Source organism: Ostrea edulis, chromosome 6 (genome assembly GCF_947568905.1).
Source record: "Ostrea edulis chromosome 6, xbOstEdul1.1, whole genome shotgun sequence".
In the NCBI taxonomy this organism is placed as follows: domain Eukaryota; kingdom Metazoa; phylum Mollusca; class Bivalvia; order Ostreida; family Ostreidae; genus Ostrea; species Ostrea edulis.
In genome coordinates, this window is record NC_079169.1 from 14,969,555 (window position 1) to 14,991,347 (window position 21,793).

The 21,793-nt window shown below is 35.3% G+C and overlaps 1 protein-coding gene across 2 annotated transcripts; it reads left to right on the forward strand.

Moving 5' to 3' along the window:
• The first annotated feature begins 174 nt into the window (after positions 1 to 174).
• LOC125648301 (uncharacterized) lies at positions 175 to 21,237 on the forward strand. Of its 2 annotated transcripts, XM_048875279.2 has the most exons (6): positions 175 to 376; positions 6,616 to 6,686; positions 7,006 to 7,098; positions 11,613 to 11,663; positions 13,318 to 13,374; positions 20,767 to 21,237. In XM_048875279.2, exons 1-6 carry the CDS (start codon positions 238 to 240, stop codon positions 20,848 to 20,850), a joined length of 495 nt encoding a protein of 164 aa, XP_048731236.1. In that variant the 5' UTR covers positions 175 to 237; the 3' UTR covers positions 20,851 to 21,237. The 2 variants fall into 2 exon arrangements, with proteins under 2 accessions (XP_048731236.1, XP_048731237.1); XM_048875280.2 differs by lacking the exon at positions 7,006 to 7,098 and having other exon boundaries at positions 190 to 376.
• The last annotated feature ends 556 nt before the right edge of the window (positions 21,238 to 21,793 follow it).

Below are 21,793 nucleotides of genomic sequence, written 5' to 3' on the forward strand. Positions count from 1 at the left end.
TCCTGAATAAGTCACTTCCTACTTTCACCCTGACATTCATACTATTATCATACGTAGTATGAGTTACGAGCAGGACTTGAATTGTACACGAATAATGTGGGAGGGGCAGGTATGTGAAGCACTAACTTCTAAGAAAAGAATTTAAAGAGAAAATTTCCTAAAATTTCCAACATAAAAGGTAGGAGTTATCACAGTGGGTGTTGTCTTAAAAAACAGTATTTATACGAGTTATTCCATATGTATACATGTCAACGGGTAAAAATGGAACAAAACTCGTCCGTTGAAAAAATGAAGGCAGCTTCAGCAATATACAGCTTTCTTATTTTAATCAATTTTGTTGGCTGTGGAAAATTCCAATCACCTGAGTCTGATATAGGTAAGTAATAATATTTTTTCTTTGGCTAGCATAGACCTATGAAATGAAAATAATGCAAAAGTACAAATCAATATTCTCTTCTGTGAACTGATGCAGCATATAATTTTGACCCCTGTAGAGAAATAATACGGGGGTCATCTCTCAACGTTAGAAATGACCCCAAATTCTTTGAATTTTGACCCCTTCCCGTCAAGATTTCCCCTCGGTCCTGTGAAATCTAATCGCGGATCTGGAGCATTTTTTCATCATACAAAATGGTTTAACTTCTTATTTATTCACAGTTTATTGATTATTGGCCTTAAAAACAACGACGGCAAGGTGGAGTATTATTATTTTCGGGGTATCCCATTTTTATATAGTAATTTTTACATTTCCAATGTTTTTGCCTATGATGTATATGCATTTCCTTATGAACGCACTGCAATTGTAAATAATGCGTATGAATTCAGAACCACTTGATACATGTAAAAATAACAAATAGTTCATTGCCAATACATTCTGACACGCTTGCTCCAGTTACTATTTGCACCTCTAATATTTTTCATATTAATCTTCGTGAAATCAATTTAAAAACCCTTTTTCATTTTCAATAAACAACCCTGAAATAGCAAAAAATAGAGTGAAGTGGTGGACACGGATCTAAACCGGCGCGATTTTTCAAAATGACAATGAAAATTGCGACATGAAGTAACTCCGTGGTTAAGTGTGTCGATGTTTTATTTCAATCTTACATTGTACAGTTGAAGGAAGTTCTCATAATTGTTCAATAAATAAAATATACCCGTTCGTTTCTTCAATTCGTGATTCTTGAATCAGTCGTATATTTACCAGGAGTGCTAATTATTGAATATACAGAATTAACATCTGCAAATATCGCTCCCTAATACTACTCTGGAATATTAGTCATCTTTAAAAAAACAAACAAACAAAAAAACATCAGTGAAAGCAAAAACTCAGTTTTACCTCAACCAATTTCTTTAAAAACACTCATCTTTTTATCATACGGGTAAGAAGAACAAAGCGAGGCTTATTTATGAACAACTATATGAATACTATTCGTTTTGTTGAAAATATTGACCATTTATTTTTAACAGAACATTACTAGAATTCGCAATTTCCCTGAATGCATATACTTTAAAATTAAACTATTGTGAATGATTAGGGTTATTGTTTTCTTTAATTAAAAACCCAACCCCAACCTCAATTTCAAGTTATTATTACAACTTGAAAATAATCGATTGAGTTATTGCTCTCTCATTGAAATAATATTTTCTTTTATCCCTGAGCGCATTGATTGACCTACTCCCCATTCAGTTGTTGATCAATATATATTAAATAATTCATTTTATGATATCATTACGTTTATATATTTAATTACAGCGCCCATGCATTAATTCACTGATGTCATTCGTGATTTGAGATATTCATGATGTGTGTTATTCAAGTTAAGAGAGCAATACGTTTACAGTGAAACCCGCTAGTAAGAAACCCGCATGTTATGAATGCTTTGTTATTAAGATGATATTTTAAGTCCTTTAACTTTAAACTTTATTTGCGTGAGAGGAAAACTTTATTTGCATGAGCGGTAAACCTTTTTTGCATGAGAGATAAACTTTATTTGCATGAGCGGTAAATTTATTTGCATGAGCGGTAAACTTTATTTGCATGAGCGGTAAATTTATTTGCATGAGCGGTAAACTTTATTTGCATGAGAGATAAACTTTATTTGCTTGAACGGTAAATTTATTTGCATGAGCGGTAAATTTATTTGCATGAGCGGTAAACTTTATTTGCATGAGCGGTAAATTTATTTGCATGAGCGGTAAACTTTATTTGCATGAGAGATAAACTTTATTTGCTTGAACGGTAAATTTATTTGCATGAGCGGTAAATTTATTTGCATGAGCGGTAAACTTTATTTGCATGAGCGGTAAATTTATTTGCATGAGCGGTAAACTTTATTTGCATGAGAGATAAACTTTATTTGCTTGAACGGTAAATTTATTTGCATGAGCGGTAAATTTATTTGCATGAGCGGTAAACTTTATTTGCATGAGCGGTAAATTTATTTGCATGAGCGGTAAACTTCATTTGCATGAGAGATAAACTTTATTTGCTTGAACGGTAAATTTATTTGCATGAGCGGTAAACTTTATTTGCATGAGAGGTAAACTATATTTGCACGAGAGGTAAATTTGATTTCCACGAGAGGTAAACTTTGTTTGGATGAGCGGTAAACTTTATTTGCATGAGAGGTAAACTATATTTGCACGAGAGGTAAATTTGATTTGCACAAGATGTAAACTTTGTTTGGATGAGCGGTAAACTTTGTTTGGATGAGCGGTAAACTTTGTTTGGATGAGCGGTAAACTTTGTTTGGATGAGCGGTAAACTTTATTTGCGTTCATGTTTTCCTTCTCGTCATGAGTCATGAACTTTTTCGTGAATGAAACATTTAACGTTGTTGCGAAAAGCATAGTGCCCTACAAACAACGTTGCATGAATTTAATCTAAAAATTGAATTGGTGCATGCATGAAATATTAAAAAAAAAACCATGGACATTCGCCCCTTATTCCATATTCGGTCGAGAATTGTTTTGGACATTAAACAATATACAACCAACTTCGGTACCAGTTTGTTTAAAGCATCACGCACGTGCTTCCTTAACGATTGATGATCTTCGTAATAATTAGTTTGTATATCTAATGAGGACCTTAAAGTATGACAGTAATATTTGAAAGAGAGCTGACATACGGACCTGGACTCGCTTAGCTGTAAAGGGCCGACATGTACATATATGTGATCTGCCAAAGCACAAAGCCTATACGAGCAACTCTCATGTGCTCAATCTCAAAATGTTCAGTAAGAATTGTCAAACTTGTGATATATTGATCATCAAAAATTCATTTACTAGTAATCTCGCGTAGTTTCTGTACCAAAACCTTTGCAAATTTGACCTGTAAATCTTATAACGTTGTCTACGCTATTGAGTGTAACCTCTGTGGCTTAATCTATGTCGTGGAAACTAAGGGTTCACTTGATAAAAGAATACCGAGAAACATATTTCATATAAATAATGGTGGCAACCAACTTCTCTATCAACATTTTAATTCCCCTGTTCGTTATCTTCACCTTTCTTCTGACAACTCCATCTTGTCCATGAGGGTCAGGATTCTAGAAAACATTAACATCATACAAAGAATCCAACTTTATATAACCATTTTCGTAGACTACGAGGTGTATTTCCTTATGTCAACATAATGATAATGTATACAATGTAGGAAGTCGACTAGCCCACAAGGAAATAACGTGAATGTTGATGGGACTTTTAGTGAAAAATGCTCGAGCGGGACGTTAAACAATATAAAATCAACCAACCAAATACACAGATATATAAGACCTAAACGCACTCATGGACATCTTCCATACGAGAGGCCAAGATACAGACGATTGGGTCCATATCATATTCGCACAAAACTTTATTCTGTTCCATTGAGAGTTTTGAATACGTTATTTGAAGAAGCCAAAGATATTTCATACTCAGATTTTTCAACACCAGAATATAGATTGAATTTTATGATTATGGGTGTTGTCCATAAAATGCTCTTTAAACTATCGCGGGTTATGGATGATAATCCTTCCGAATCATTAAGCCGGTTCCTTAAACTCAAATTCACAAACAAAGGAATAGATGCCGTCAACATAAGCAACATTCTTCGTCATAAAAAGTTCAGTCTTGTATTCGAACATATATCAAGTTCAAGTCTACACCCTGTATTTCCTACAAATATACTTCTACTACTTGGATCCAAACTTTTTAAATTGCAAACTTCACAGTGCCTAGATACATGTATATACCAACTTACATTTATTCCACCTACGTGTTCTTCGTCTTCTTTCAACTATACTCCAGCTGGGCATGTCATTACTAGTGATGTTGATATAGTTGAAAATAAGACCCTGGAATCCTTATTTTAAAGGTCCTAAATTCAGAGAGCCTTGGTCTGTTAACTAGCCAAATAACTTCATCTCCATTATGAATTCTGTCAACGATTATGCCAGGCGATAGACTAAACATGAAAAAGAACTTGATACCTTGTCAGAATGATTAAAAGTATAAGAGGAATATTAGAATCCCGCATTGGACACATCAAACAAGTTAAAGATTATGCCAGACGATGGGCTCAATATAAAAAAGAACTTGATACCTTGGCAGAATGGATTAAAGTACCTGTATGAGAGGGATATTAAAATCCTGCATTAGACATATCAAAACAAAAGTCCGTACCATATATTATTCTGTGGTTAGTAAACCAGAAGTGATCAAGGAATTAGATAGGTTACATGATGAATATGTTTTGGTTCCAGCTGACAAAGCTAGTAACAACATTGTCTTTGTAAGGTTCATTATTACAACTGTATTTTAAACGAACTTGGTATAAATTCCATATTTGGTAATCGTACTTATACTCCAACTGCCCTTTCAAAAAATGAAATTCTTCAAAATCATGCTTCAGTTTTAGATACATTTAATATCCAAATCAATGGGTCGGATGAATATGAGTTACTGTTCCTATACTGGATTCCTCAACTTCATAAAAACCCTTACAAAGATACTTTGCTGGATCAAGCAAGTGTTCTACCAAGCCCTTATCTTACCTCCTCACGAACATATTAACAGCTGTGAAGGAGAAACTTCAAACGTACTGTGCAACTACTTCTGCCGGAAGTTCAATTAAATGTCAATTCTAAAACATTCTAAAGAACTTTTTGTAAACTTGAAATCGCCAAGCTTTTCTCAATCAACATCAAAGCGTATGACTTTTCAACACTTTACACTACTATTCCTCACGATAAATTTAAGACTAGACCTTTATGACATCATAGACAGTTGATTCTTCAACAAAAATGGAAAAAGGAAATATTCAGGATCAGTGTTTGCCAACTCTTTATTTTGTATTGCTTATAAGAGTTATGAGATTGATCACTGTTCGTTATCTTCACTTTTCGTGTCAAATGATCAGTCATCCAAACACTACTTCGTTAAACACCATTCTAATTCCACGCACAAGTACTCTGAAGTTGAAATAAAAAATATTCTGGAGTTCCTCATTGACAATATCTTCGTAGCCTTTGGTGTTCAGGTCTTCCAACAATTGGGACTCCTATGGCCACGAATTGTTCTCCTTTGTTAGCTGACCTATTTTTTATTCTTATAAAGCAGAGTTTATTCAAAACCTTCTACATGACAAGAAAAACATCTTTTGTTATGGCCTTCAATTCGACATTTAGATATATTGATGATGTTTTATCTATTAACAATAATCATTTTCAATCATATGTCAATTTGTTATATCCATTTGAACTCTACATCAAAAGACACCACCGAGTCCTCCACATCTGCTTCGTACTTAATGAATATTAACGGCAAACTAACAACTCAGCTTTATGACAAACGGAATGATTTCAGCTTCTCCATCGTCAACTTCCCATATTCATACAGCAATATTCCATTATCACCTGTGTATGGTGTTTATATTTTTTAACTGATTTGATGCGGAAGAGACAAGGGCTTGTTCTGCGTATGATCAGTTTTTAAATCAAGGCAGGCTACTGACAAACATATTGATGCTACAGGGCTTTTAACAGTCCGCATTTCGTAAAATCTATGGTCGTTGTAATGCGTTAGTTTGCCAATACACCCGATCATTGGGTCAAATGCTGTCTGACTTGTTTCATACTGATTGTTAGGCCATTCTTTGCACACTAATTTACACTAAAGATTATTCTGTTTACCTGATCAAGATATAGGGCTCACGGCGGGTGTTACCGGTCGACAGGGGATGCTTACTCCTCCCTGGCACCTAATCACACCTTTGATATATCCAGGGGTCTGTGTTTGCCCAACTCTTTATTTTGTATTGCTTATAGGAGTATGAGATTGATTACAGTTCGTCATCTTCAACTCTCGTGAAGGCGGTAGACAATAATTAACATTCGAAGTCAAAAATTTAGAAAGCATGCATTTTGGATCTATTTTCATTTCATTTTTATTCAAACACGTTTTTCTTTTGGTATACTCTTTTAAACTATGACAGATGCAGGAACCTTTTTCAGGATAAAAACATGAAGGTTTGCAAAGAGAAGTGGATGTAGGCTATGTCTGTCAACTTCTCTAACTACTTTTTATTTACAATGCTTTCCGTTACCACTATAAATTTTTCTTTTGTTAACAAAGAACTCCAGTATTTGACCTGCAATCTGAAGATAGCGACACTAAATGATATTCCATTGCATTTTCTACTACTGGTAAGTAATTGCATATAAAATCCTAATTAGCATCGACTCATTGCACCACGAGAAGAAGTATGAACCTATATCATTGCCGTCCACCTTAATACAAAAATATAACATTATGTCATTGAGACATGCTTTCAATTTTACAGGTGAAGTAGCGAAGATGGAGTTTAGCTATGTAATAGAGAGAAAGAGAGAGATTCAATAATGAATTCACTCTTTACATTGATAAGAAAAGGAAATGGACGCCAATGGTGTACTTAGGACTTCTTCTCTGTGGGGTGTATTGGAGTGTTAAATTTTTCTGTGGAACATTTTTTTCTTCTTACAGTATGAGCGTATCGCGATCAATGCTGATAAAATAAAAGAGCTGGAAAGACACGATGGTAATAAGAACAAAACGATGCGACCCGGAACAAGCAAAGTACGATAGTATTAAACTATTATCTAAAACTGACTAGGGGGTGTTGCTATGTTGGTATTTAAAGGATATATTAAATCATTATTATGAAAAAAGTAATGATTTCAACTTCTCCATCGTCGAATTCCCATATTTATGTAGCAATATTCCATTATCACCTGCATATGATGTTTATGTCGCTCACTGATTGGATACGCAAGATCTTGCTATGACTATGATCATTTTTTTTTAAAATCGAGACAACCTACTTACAAACAAGTTGATGTTACAGGGGTTTCAACAGTCTCATTTAAAGACAGAAGTTCACAAATTCTACGGTCGTTATAACGTTTTAGTTTGCGAATACCTGTCATTGGGTCAAATCCTGTCTGACGTGTTTCATACCATTTCGTAGGCCGTTCATTACACACTGAATTGGACTAAGCATTACTCCATTTACCTGATCAAAATATAGGACTCAAGGCGGTTGTGATCAATCGGCAGGGGATACTTATTCCTTCTTGGCACCTGATGCAACCTCTGGTATGTCTAGGGGTTCGTATTTTGCCCAACTCTTAATTTTGTATTCCTTAGAGGAGTTACGAGATTGATCACTGTTCATTATCTTCAACTTTTCATCATAAAAGTTGGAATTTATTAGAATTTCATATAGTCATCTAAAATTCAGAGTATCTCTGAAAGTTTACAATTATTCTCTAAAATCACTCTAAAATGTATGCTGTTATAATACTTATCAATAATTCTCTTATAAGCATGTTCTAGTTCCAATATTTTACACTCTCTGCCCCCTCCCCGACATACTAAAACAAAACAAAAATAGTATTTTAATATAGTTTTTTATGAATATTTGAAACATATAAAAATTTAATATTGATTCAGTTTTCGTTCACATTCAAGATAATCAACGTTAACTGTTTTTAATCAAACGTTTGCCTTGGGGAATCCAGTCTGATATCTATATATCTATCTTGTCTCTCTCACTATCTACACATATCTTTCTCTCCCCCCCCCCCCTCTGAGGCTCTCTCTCTCTCTCTCTCTTTGTGTGTGTTCAGTTTAGATATTTTATTGAAAGTAGACATTAACAGCAAACTGACAACTCAACTGTATGACAAACGGGATGATTTCAGTTTCTCCATCGTCAACTTCCCATATTTATGTAGCAATAATCCATTATCACCTGCATATGGTGTTTATATCTCTCAACTCATTCGATACGCAAGAGCTTGTTCTGCGTATGGTCAGTTTTTAAATCGAGGCAAGCTACTGACAAAAAAGTTGATAGTACAGTCTCGATTGAAGTCAGCATTTCGTAAATTCTATGGTCATTATAACGATCCAGTTCGTCAATACAACCTATCATTGGGTTGAATGCTGTCTGAGGTGTTTCATATCGATTGCTAGGCTGGTTTTGGCACACTGATTTTGACTACGAATAACTCCATTTGCCTGATCAGGATATACGGCTCACGGCGGGTGTGACCGGTCGACAGGGGATGCTTACTCCTCCTAGGCACCTGATCCCACCTCTGGTGCGTCCAGAGGTCCGTGTTTGCCCAACTATCTATTTTGTATTGCTTATAGGAGTTATGAGATTGATCACTGTTTGTTATCTTCATCTGATCATTTATTAGTTCCTGATATCAAATTTGATATATCATCAGATATCCGGGTTAGAATAGGTCCTCAGTACACGCTTTGCTTGTCGTAAGAGGCGATTAAATGGGGCGAAAATCGAGGTCCCGTGTCAAAGCAGGTGTGGCACGATAAAGATCCCTTCCTGCTCGATGGCCATAAGCGCCGAGCATAGGCCTAAATTTTACAGCCGGGCAGTGGTGACGTCTCCATTTGAGTGAAATATTCTGGAGTGGGACGTAAAACAATATTCAATTAATCAATCAATCAATCAGAAATAGAACTATTGTAAAATTTTAATAAAACCACAGTGTTTGAAATATTTCCTACAGACCCTTTTTAAATTCTTTATAATCATATAAATTGTAATAGAAAGGTTTTTTTTCTAAACACATGAATGGTGTTGGATTTTTTAAGTTCCTCCACAATTATGCTCAAATCCTACCGGAAGTTTTTATGGGTTGAAATTATTAGATCCCGGACAATTTTAATATCTAAAGTTAAATGTCTATACTAATTATAATTGCGAGCTTTCTTACTACTGAGATCCAAAACACTATTGATAGCTAAATGAAAGGTGAAGATAACGAACAGTGATCAATCTCATAACTCCTATAAGCAATACAAAACAGCACGTCATATTCGTTTCCACTTACCTTAAATATGAATATAAAACTTGATATTTCCAACATCGGCCAAAATAGATTAGGAATTACCAAGTATATATTATTGGTGGACTTTTTTTATTGTCTGATGAAAACTCGCTTCTCTAGTCACTTTTCACTAGGTCTTGCACTCTATCTGAAAACAAAAATGGCCGACCAGGTATCGTTTCGTAAGCTATAGTAGTAAGTGTTGAATTATAATGAAAACAATTACTGATATATTCCACGTCAAGAGCATGATTTATAGGAGTTATGAGATTGATCACTGTTAGTTATCTTCACCTTTCATTTAGCTACCTGAAAAGTACAAAATTCGATTGAAAATAACTTTAATTATGCAGAAACTGGAATAAATCGACAATGCATACTTAACACATGCAAATTCTACTGCATTATGTAAATAAAATAAATTTCTCAGTAAAGTTATTTAATTGATTGATTAATTGAATATTATTTAACGTCCCTCTCGAGAATATTTCACTCATATGGAGACGTCACCACTGCCCGTGAAGGGCTGCAAGATTTAGGCCTATGCTCAGCGCTTATGGCCATTGAGCAAGGAGGGATCTTTATCGTGCCACACCTGCTGTGACACGGGACCTCGGTTTTTGCGGTCTCATCGGAAGGACCGCCCCATTTAGTCGCCTCTTACGACAAGCAAGGGGGGTACTGAGGAACTATTCTAACCCGGATCACCACGGGAATATTTAAGATTTATTGGTGAGTACATGCAATATTTTATAACAATATATCAAGAATTCATCCCAGTACATAAAAATATAACACAACCTATTATAGGGACTTACTTCGTGACTTATAACCTGGAATGGCCGGGTTAACAGTACTTAAATCACTTTGATTATCAATGACTAAGCTAGAGAGTACGATAATGTCTAACACTGGCCTACTATAAACACCAAAATAATGGGCACATTTCCCTGGAATCACCAAGGAAAAGATGAACAAATTTTGAAATTACACAAATCAGCCTTTTCTCTATTGTCAAGTTTTTTTATAGAACAAAATGATAAATCTATATTCTATACCTATCAAGCTGAGAGTTAGGAATTACCCAAAACTGTTTTTCGTATATAACCTTAATGTCTGTTTAACAGAGATTTGGGAATGATCCAGTTCTATTAACGTCAAACTTTTACCGAGAATTTCTAAAATCGGAGTTTTATTTGAAATAAATCAGGAATAGTCCTGTTTGTAATAGTAATCAACTTCAAGAAGTAATTTGAGAATAACGAACTAAATTTACTTTCATTCTAAAATTACTTTAAACATGTATTCGTTTCCTCAGATAGATAACGTGAACTATCTGCTGTAAATTAAAAAAAAATAAATGGAGAAGTCCCTCCGTTGTGCGTTGTGATTACGTAACAGACAGAAGTTACCACGTTAAAAACCCTCACTGCTACCGTCCTGATTTTTTCACCTACAGCTGATTACGTCTCAGTATGAGTGAAAAAATATCGTTGGGGAGTAAACAGATCCTATAAAACCCGTGAAATAAACTTCAGTCGATCGAAAGAAATTCTCGTACATGTATAAACTTTAGTGAAATACGGAACAACTATAATTTACGCAACCCTTTAGACGGTTGGTGAATATTGTACTTCTCTTAATAAAGTGATGAACGGTAAACGTCTAAAAATGTCTACAGGTAAATGTCTACAGGTGAACGTCTAAAAGTAATGGTCTAAAGGTAGACATCTAGAGGTAAATGTCTAAAGATGAATATCTAAAGGCAGACGTTTAAAGGTATATGTAAACGTCAAAAGTAAATGTCTAAAGGTAAATTTCTTGGCTGCCAGGTAAGGTGGTTTACTTGTTAGCCTAAAGACAATGCATACATCGCATTGGGTCAACCTCGCATTGGGTCAAATGCTGTCTGACGTGTTTCATACCGATTGTTAAGCCGTTCTTGGCACACTGATTTGACTGCGGATAACTCCGTTTACCTGATCAGGATATGGGCTCACGGCGGGTGTGACCGGTCAACAGGAGATGCTTACTCCTCCTAGGCACCTGATCCCACCTCTGGTGTGTCCAGGGGTCCGTGTTTGCCCAACTATCTATTTTGTATTGCTTGTAGGAGTTATGAGATTGATCACTGATCGTTATCTTCACCTTGCATACATGTAAGTCATCGAAATTCTCACCTCACTTTACGGGGAATTCATAACGGGAAGTACACATGTTCTATTTCAGAGCTGTTTTGTGAGCCATCTAGAAAACAACAATAAGACGACAAACTTTAAAGTAAGTACTGTATATTTTCAAAACATTTTATAATATGATTAAATAATTCCAAACTTTCCGATTGGCACGAGATCCAATAAGAAGGGGAAAATACAACATTCTATTCAACTCAAGGGTTTGTAACCCACCACAATTCTCACAAACCCTTGACATATTGCGCGTTATAAATATAGGTGGTCGACAATATCGCCTTCTAGCGTTTAACACAATCGTGACAGTTGTTTAGCGAGTATGGGAGCGAATCAAACATCTCAGTTGAATTTGCTGAACATTGGTACTTGGGAAAGCCTATCAGAATTTTTAGACACGTATCCACTTACTGTGCGACTGCATATGACAGAGGTGGTGTAAATGAAATGTGGAATCTAAAGACCTTTTAGTAAACTGGAAATCGCAAAACTTGTCTCAAATCACCAACATTAAAACGTATGACTTTTCAACACTTTACACGGCCATTCCGCACGATAAACTAAAGAATAGACTATTGACATCATAGACAGTTACTTCAGCAAAATGAAAAACGGAAATATTAATATCTAGTGATCAGTCATCCAAAAAATTATTTTGTTAAACACAACTCTCATTCCACGCACAAGTACCCTGAAGTTGAAATAAAAACAAATATGCTAGAGTTCCTCATTGACAATATATTCGTGGTCTTTGGTGGTCAAGTCTTCCAACAGTCTGTTGGAATTCCCATGGACACCAATTGTGCTCCTTTGTTAGCTGACCAGTTTTTATATTCCTATGAAGCATAAGTTATTAAAAAAATTCTACGTTAGAAGAAAAATTCTCTTCGTGTGGCTTTCAATTCGACATTTAGATATATCAACGACGTTTTATTTATTAACAATAATGACTATCATTCATATATCGATTCGATATATCCCTGTGAACTAGAAATAAAACACACCACGGATTGTCCACTTCTGCTTCCTACTTAGATATTTTATTGAAATTAGATATTAACGGCTAACTAACAACTCAACTTTATGACAAACGGGATGATTGCAGCTTCTCAATCGTCAACTTCCCATATTTATATAGCAATATTCCATTATCACTTGCATATGGTGTTTATATCTTTCAACTAATTCGATACGCAGGAGCTTGTTCTGTGTATGATTAGCTTTTGAATTGAGTCAACTGAAAAAACAAGTGGATGGCACAGGGGTTTCAACAGTCTCGTTTATAGTCCGCATTTCGGAAATTCTATGGTCGTTATAACGATCTACAACCTATCATTGGGCCAAATGCTATCTGATGTGTTTCATACCGATTGTTAGACCGTTCTATTTATATATATATATCAGCGGATGTAACCAGTTGACAGGGGATGCTTACTCCTCCTAGGCACCTGTCCTCATCTCTGGTATATCAAAGGGTCCGTATTTGCCCTTCTTTCTATTTTGTATTCTTTATAGGAGTTATGAGACTAATTAATGTTCGTTATCTTCACCTTTATGAGTTATGAGACTGATCACTGTTCGTTATCTTCACCTTTCATGTTGATTCAGTCGAAACAATCCACGGAACCAAGAACCTAAAGGACTCATTTATTTGGGGAATCTAATTGTGATTTAAAAGTCTGAATATTTTCTACAGCTTCAAATGTAGTATATCATTGGTATCATTATATTTATTATCATTTCAGCTGAATGACACAAATATATTATTGGAATTAGTGAAGAAAAGGATACATAGATTAGAAGTAAGAATTTACCATCTAGAATTTGTGAGAAAACTATATATAATAATTATCTCGAATATACGAGAGAAAAGAAGAAAATTTTCTCGTAAAAACGAGAAAAAATATATGCATATAAAGCCGAGTTGCACAACTCATGAATAGTCTTGGAAGTATTTGATTTGGTACATGGGAAAATGTGCAATGTGAATATCGAAACATTATTTTGGGATAATGTTCAATTATTTAAGATAAAAATATACGCAAAAGGTTATCATTTTTTTCTGTGTTGCTTTGTCAACAAAATGAAATGATCTTATTAGTGTGCATTCAACGACGGAATAAAATAGTGATGAACTTTCATACACAGTCACATTATAAACATGATGATAGTTTAAATTTATTACCTGTTTTTAGTGGAATGTGTAAAAGTTAATTTATGGAGCAGAATCTTATAATCGAATGATAAATTGTTTTCTTTCTTTTGCACTTTAAATGCATGAATAAACTTTCACTCAGTGACACAACGCATGTTTCTAGACTTTTTCGTTTTGCAGCAAAATTAACTCTTTTTATGCCTAAAACTACTTTGAATGTGTTTTAAATGAAATATTTTGCGTAGTTTTCGAGTTTGAAAGCGATGGAATTCAAATCTTGCGATATGCATATTTTCTTTCGCTAGTTTACGCGCCATTATGTGTTACGTCATATGCGCCCTCGGGTTTGAAAACATATATTAGCCATTTCATAAACAGATTAGATTTGATCGACAAAAAAACCAATTATCACGTTAACGGCTTGTAAATAATAACGCATTAAGATGTTTTGTACCGTGCTCAGGTGTACTAGTTGTCGGTAGAAAGGATTTTTCAATTTTTCGAAAGAGGGTACGAGAAAAAAGACGTGAATAATTTTTTGTTGGAGCAAGAACTTTACGTTAAAAAACACACCCAGTCACCTTATCAAAAATCGCTTTGACAGATACCCTGATAAACTGCGAGAAAATGGATATATCGAAGCTGTAAGCACTGGTAGGCCTATAGCGTACATTCTACTCTTCAAATTCAATACACACTCGGATCAACTAACCTTCACCTTGTAACAACATATATCGACGATACAATGTAACTTCTACCAACTGGTAGATTTACAACAACAAAAATAATTAAAGATACAAAATAATTGAACTTTTAATTTTACGAAAAATAGAATATTGTATTTCCTAACTTTAAATTGAATTATAAAATTATTTCCTTATTGGACTCGTAGCATCTTGAGTGCGTCAGTACAACGTCGTGGTTCCACTTCGTACTTCCTAAAGACGTGCAGGTCACAATTCAAAAATAGTAATAAGATTGTTTTATCAAAATAAAATAATGTGATTACCACTTTAAATTTGAATATTTTTATTGGTTTATGTGTGTGTGTGTTGTCTTTTTCTTTCTTTCCGAAATGCACTCGTGACAATAGCTTGGCATTGGGCCTAATTGTCAAAAATTTAACGTATCATAATTTGTCTAATGCAAAATTAAATAATGATTGCACTGTTTATTTTAGAAAAACAGCGCCAATTTCAGATGTATAAAGGAATAACATCACCAAACAGTTTGTAGACAGCGACCCATATAAACATTATTTACTCACAATATTGCCGATTTCATACACACTTTACTCGCTATATTTGGGTATTTACATCGTTATATGTGTGCACTGGTGGCGAACACATATAAAACTCGGACAATTTGTCAACATCGATTTAAATGTTTCCCATGGTAAATAAATTAGGCCCCTAAAAGTTGAGTTTTTAATAATATCTCGCAGTACTTTCACAATCCGAAGGGCGCATGTGACGTCACTGTACCACGTGACTACCTATCTAATCAACTAGACTTTTTTGAAATCGGGGCTTAGATTTAAGTCTGTATTGTGGTTAATTATCGCAAAATTTCGGCGAACGAACTATTAGAATTAATTACTATAAGCATAAAGAAGATGAAATGCATGTAATGTTGTATATTTCGAAAACATGAGATGTGTCCTTTAAGTGTAAAACTTATACGGTACCAATTTTGATGCACCAGATGTGCATTTCGACAAATAATGTCTCCTCAGTGATGTTCAACCGAAATGTTTGAAGTCCGAAATAACAATGAAGTTTTACAGCTATTACAGTATGTATAGCCAAACCCAGCGTGCCAAAAAAAGTGGGGTCAAATTCTTATGAGTTATGAGATTGATCACTGTTCGTTATCTTCACTTCTTCTAACTATTTAATGGTTTACTTGGCGTGCTTTGATCAGAAAGTGATGTCTGATAGTTAAAGCAACATTTAAAAAATAACGATGAAAATAAACGAGAATACCTTTTATAAAGAAAGATATCACGTGACCAATAATTATATATTTTTCTCATAATTCCAAATAATTTTCTTGTAATTTCGAGATAATTATCTCTTTTGTAATTACGAAAACTTTTTCGTTTCGAGAAAATTATAATTACGAGATCTTTTCCCGTAATTCTGAGAATTTTTTTTGTAATTACGAGAAAGTGGAATGTAAATTTTATTTTTTTAATTTCTTTAAGCATCTCTGTGAGAAGAATAAAAGAATTACATACCACTCTGATTCCACGGACAAATACTCTGAAGGTGGAATTGAAAATATGCTGGAGTTCCTCATTGACAATATTTTCATAGTCTTTGGTGATCAGGTCTTCCAACACTCTGTTGGAAACCCAATGGGAACTAATTGTGTTCCTTTGTTAGTTGACCTGTTTTTATATTATTTAATCAAACACTTTTGTGTGAGAATAAAAAATCTCTTGCAGTCGCCGTCAATGCGACATTTAGATATATCGACGATGCATTATCTAATGAAAGGCGAAGATAACGAACAGAGATCAATCTCAAAACTACTACAACAATACAAAACAGAGAGTTGGGTAAATACGAACCCCTGGATATACCAGAGGTGGGATCAGGTGCATAGGAGGAGTAAGCATCCCCTGTCGACCGTGAGCCCTATATCCTGATCAGGTAAACGGAGTTATCCGTAGTCAAAATCAGTGTGCCATGAACGGCCTAACAATCGATATGAAACACGTCAGACAGCATTTGACCCAATGATAGGTTGGATTGACGAACTAGATCGTTATAACGACCATATAATTTGCGAAATGCTGACTTCAATCGAGACTGTTTAAACTCCTGTACCATCAATTAGTTTGTCAGTAGCTTGCCTCGATTTAAAAACTGACCATACGCAGAACAAGCTCTTGCGTATCGAATCAGTTGAGGGATGTTAACACCATATGCAGGTGATAATGGAATATTGCTACATAAATATGGGAAGTTGACGATGAATAAGTTGAAATAATTCCGTTTGTCATAAAGTTGAGTTGTTAGTTTGCCGTTGATATCTATTTTCAATAACATATCGAAGTATGAAGCAGAAGTGAACGACTCTTTGGGGTCTTTTATTTCAAGTTCACTGAATCGACATATGAATGAAAATTATCATTGATAATAGATCGTCGATTATATCTAAATGTCGACCTGAAGGCCAAGGCGAGATATAATATCTAAATGTCGACCTGAAGGCCAAGGCGAGATATAATATCTAAATGTCGACCTGAAGGCCAAGGCGAGATATAATATCTAAATGTCGACCTGAAGGCCAAGGCGAGATCTAATTTTCGTCTCACGTAGAAGTGTTTGAATACATTCTGCTTCACAATTCGTGCCCATGGGGAATCCAGCAGACTGTTGGAAGACCTGATCACCAAAGATCACAAATATATTGTCGATGAGGAACTTCAGCATATACTTTTATTTCAACTTCAGAGTACTTGTGCGTGGAATCAGAGTGGCGTTTAACAAAGTAATTTTTGGATGACTGATCACTAATAGGAATATTTCCGTTTTCCATTTTTGTTGAAGAAGCAGTCTGGTTTTTAATTTTTCGTGAGGAATTGTCGTCAAAAGAGTTGAAAAGTCATACGTTTTGATAATGTTTTGAGAAAAGTTTTGTGATTTCAGGTTTATTAAAAGTTCTTTAGAAGTTTTTAGAATCCAAATTTGATTTACACCACTTCTGGCATAGTTGCACAGTACGTTTGAAGTTTCTCCGTCACAGCTGTTAACAATTTCGTGAGGAGCAAAGATAGGATAGGGGCTTGGTAGAATATTTACTGGATCCAGCAATATATCTTTGTTTGTAAGGGTTTTTATGAAGTTTAGGAATCCAGTATAGGTACGATAACTTATATTCATCCGACCCATTGACTGGGATATTAAATGTGTCTAAAACTGAGGCATGATTTTAAAGAATTTCGTCTTTTGAAAGGGCAGTTTGAGCATAGGTATGATTACCAGAAATGGAAGTAATATAAAGTTCGTTTAACATACAGCTGTAATAATGAGCCTTACAAATACAGACAATGTTGTTACAAGCTTTGTCAGCTGGGACCGAAACATATAGGGAAAAACAGTGTGCTAAGAAAGTGGAGTCAAATTCGTCGAAGGATAAGAGCTATGCGTGAGGGAGATAATCCTTAATTTTTGAAATGAATTTCTAAATTTTATAACAGCAATTAAATATACAGTACATCCGTATTTTCAAGCTAGTAACGAAGTACTTAGCTACTGGGCTGTAGAGACCCTCGGGGACTAACAGTCCACCAGCAGAGGCCTCGACCCAGGGGTCATAATGTAAAACTTATACGGTACCAATTTTGATGCACCAGATGCGCATTTCGACAAATAATGTATCCTCAGTGATGCTCAACCGAAATGTTTGAAATCCGATATATGAAACTTGAAATAAATAAACTTTAAAACACACAAAAAAATCTTCAGCAGACCAACAAGGCCATGTTAGTGATGTTGATATTGATACATCTCCATTAAGTATGGATACACGTTCAGTTAAGTCCCAACCCTATCGTTGGGATAATGATAAAGATATGGGGTCAAAATTTGTCAAAGGGTAAGGAGGGTGAATGTCTTTTCGAAATTTTCTGAAGAATAGTAGGGTCAAGGTGACCCAAAATGAGCGTTGTGGCCCTTGGGCCACTTGTTCTCGATATATCTAAACAAAATTCAGATTTTGTTTTCAATTCCATTGAACCGTATCATGTTGTTCCGAATGTTGAATGACCTACTTCGTACATAGGCACATGTGTAATGTAAATAAAAACTGTAGAGAAATTTCGAACATTGATTGTGACATTTTTTCCCTGTATGATATGGAATATTAGTTTTCTGTAATGAATTTTGTTTAATATATACCAGTATGCAATAAAAATTAATTTAATTAACGTTTATTAAAAAATGGGCCCGTAGCCACTAGATACTAAAAGAAACAAGACTTGCAACTACCTAGTCCCCTTCCGTTCCCCACCATAAGTATATCCCTATGAAACCGATGCCGTTTGTCCGTTGAAAAGTAAGACGTGTTCAATAAAAAAAAAACATAAAAGCATTCATAACCACTGGTCCCACTACTGAAATGCGCCACATTTCTATTGGTTTTTCAACTTTTTACTCGGCTATTCAATTTTACTCGTCTGAAACGATATCGGTCGTTCCGGATTGATCTATCGCAATGCCAGAGGACATGAAATGTGCAGGAACTGTCAAGGAGTTGTGAAATGGACAATGACCAAGAAATGGACGCTTATGTAAAAAGGTCATAATGTTGTTTCAACTTATCGTGGGTGCTGAAGGGACTAGGAAGTTACAAGTCTTGTTTCATTTTAGTTTTCAATGGTTAACCGTCCATTGTCACGATCGTAGTATGAATTTCCTCTAGTCTTTATTTACATCATCCATGACCTATGGTTTCTTATACTATTCGACCAAGTATTGCATGCATGACAAAATACCCAGTTTGTGGTCGTATCCAAAAGTCACTTTCGAACATTTGGCGAAAGAGCAGTCACTATCAATATTTACGTCGTCCGATTTGACGCGGTCGGGGCTCTACTTCACGACCTTCAAGTCACAAAGCGATGGCTTTAACAAATAAGCTACCGCGACCGATACCTATATCATGAATACCGCTAATATACCGTTGACAACAAAGTGTATATAGACATTTTTTAATGTCCATATACACACTGATTTTGACTACGGATAACTCCATTTACCTGATCAGGATATAGGGCTCACGGCGGGTGTGACCGGTCGACAGGGGATGCTTACTCCTCCTAGGCACCTGATCCCACCCCTGACACACCAGGGGTCCGTGTTTGCCTAACTATCTATTTTGTATTGCTTATAGGAGTAATGAGATTGATCACTGTTCGTTATCTTCGCCTTTCATATACGAGGGTTGTTCGATATGTAATGTGTATTGTACCACAGCGCGATAATGCTTTGCACGATTCTGTGGATGATGATACTCTTCAATAGCTCTATTCAATACCTTTACATATCGAACAGCCCTCGTACATCCTGTCGCTGTAGTTCAGTGATACACCATTTGCTTCCGTAATAGCGAGTTCGAGCCACGCTTGTGCCTAAGATGTAAACATAGGTAGTCTTTGCGTCATCGCCAAACACTCGGTATTTAGACGGCCCTGAGCACAAAACAGAGATCTAAAGTGCTACTACACCTACATCTGATGACGTCTCAGTATGAATGAAACAGTCTCGACAAGACGTAAAACAAACAAATGATATTAATGTGAGATTTTCGAACAGTTAAATAGACTTATGATATTAATGTAGATTCATACGCGCGTGGTTGACATCAGCAGCGTGTTCATAAAGAAATGGTTATCATTACAATTTGTAAAGATGTCAAAAATATCAAAAGCAAAAAGATTGGAAATGTAAACAATAATATATTACAATATGAAAACTAAGATGCATTTGTATGATATGTTTGCAATTGCGACTTCATTTAGGAAAGCGGAAGGTGTGGTACATGCATGGCTTGCCCTTCGGGACACTTTCAACTAGACTTAATAACAATGACTACCAAAGAAATCGAGCAATTAGTCACTGTTAGTGGCATTGAATCACATGCTAGAGCATACAGCTTTGATGGAGATTTTCTATGCGCAGATCTCTTTGATAATTATGATTATTGCTATTTATATTCACTTTAATTCCATGCGGTACACGATTGGCATGCAACATCCTTTTGCTTTAAACGGTTTCCGAATTCAGTTTTGGTGACCAGATACTGGGAATTATGTTTGTCTAAAATGTCAAATGCATGTGATTGTTACCCTTTTATTACAAAGCAAGGCTTAAACCGAGTATCATTGCTATTTCATGTGTGGTTTGGTATACAATGAATATTAATAAATTATGAATGGGAGTCCTAAAGATTGCAAAAATGATAGTAATATAAATTCTCTATTGTATCAAAGGGTGACGATTGTAAATTTGTCAAACTATATTTGTAGGCAAAAGTGAGACGTATTAACAAAAAGTGCAAAAGGATAAAGAACTGCAGAAAAGGAAAACAGAAAGGGCGTACAACAGTATGATTAGAAATCAGCCTACGTGTGACTACGACCAGTATGGACTTTCAAATGCAATTCTCCTACATTACCTCGATCATCTCATTGAACACCAGAAAATAAATTGGTGTATCATTTGATTTACAGGACGTGCATTGCATGATTGTGAGCACGACACCTTTGGGTTTTAAATGTTTTTCGTGTGTTCCTATGAGTAACAAAATGGCTGCGACAGTGTCGTTACTGAGCTATGTTCTTAATCACATTGAATCTTACCAATGATATGTTTTTTCAAGTTCTTGTTCCTGCCTGTGAATTTCTTGCTAATTATACTTTTAAAAAAAGTATAATTGACATTTGCAGTAGAATTAGTTTTTATATTATATTGTATAGGGTAAATATGATTTAAAAGCTTAAGTTTGTTTTATACAACTGACGAAGAAATATGCCTTTAACCAGCAGCTTATAATAAGTAAATTAGGCTCTTAGCCAACATGAATATCAAGAAATTCAAAATTGACTGCACTCGTTAGATTTGTCGAGGCATAACTTTTTTTCCTTTTTATGTTTTGATAGTTCCACTAATTGGACTCCCAAAACTTTATCCAAAATAGTGGGGGAGAATATAGTGCACTGTATCTAAAGATAAAAACACCCGACTGTATATCATACTTCTTAAGATAATAGAACACCATTTTCAATTTAAAAAACTGTTTGCTTGTTTCTTATTTTACTTTCCGTGGCCGAGTGGTTAGAGCATCGCGCTCAAAATCACACGGCCTCTCACCTCTGTCGGCACGAGTTCGAATCCCGCTAGCGCCGGTAACTGAGAAAGTTACCCAGTTTACTTTCGGAAGGTCGGTGGTCTCCTCTTCCCAGGTACTGGCATCCGGGTATCCGGGTTCTCTCTTCCACCAATAAAAACTGGGCGCCACCAGATAACTGAAAAATTGTTAAGTGTGGCGGAAAA

Coding starts and splice junctions, on each gene's coding strand:
- LOC125648301 (XM_048875279.2), top strand. CDS start 238: ATGTATACATGTCAACGGGTAAAAATGGAACAAAACTCGTCCGTTGAA. Junction 6,687..7,005: donor CATTGCATTTTCTACTACTG/GTAAGTAATTGC, acceptor TTCTTCTTACAG/TATGAGCGTATCGCGATCAA. Junction 11,664..13,317: donor ATAAGACGACAAACTTTAAA/GTAAGTACTGTA, acceptor TTATCATTTCAG/CTGAATGACACAAATATATT.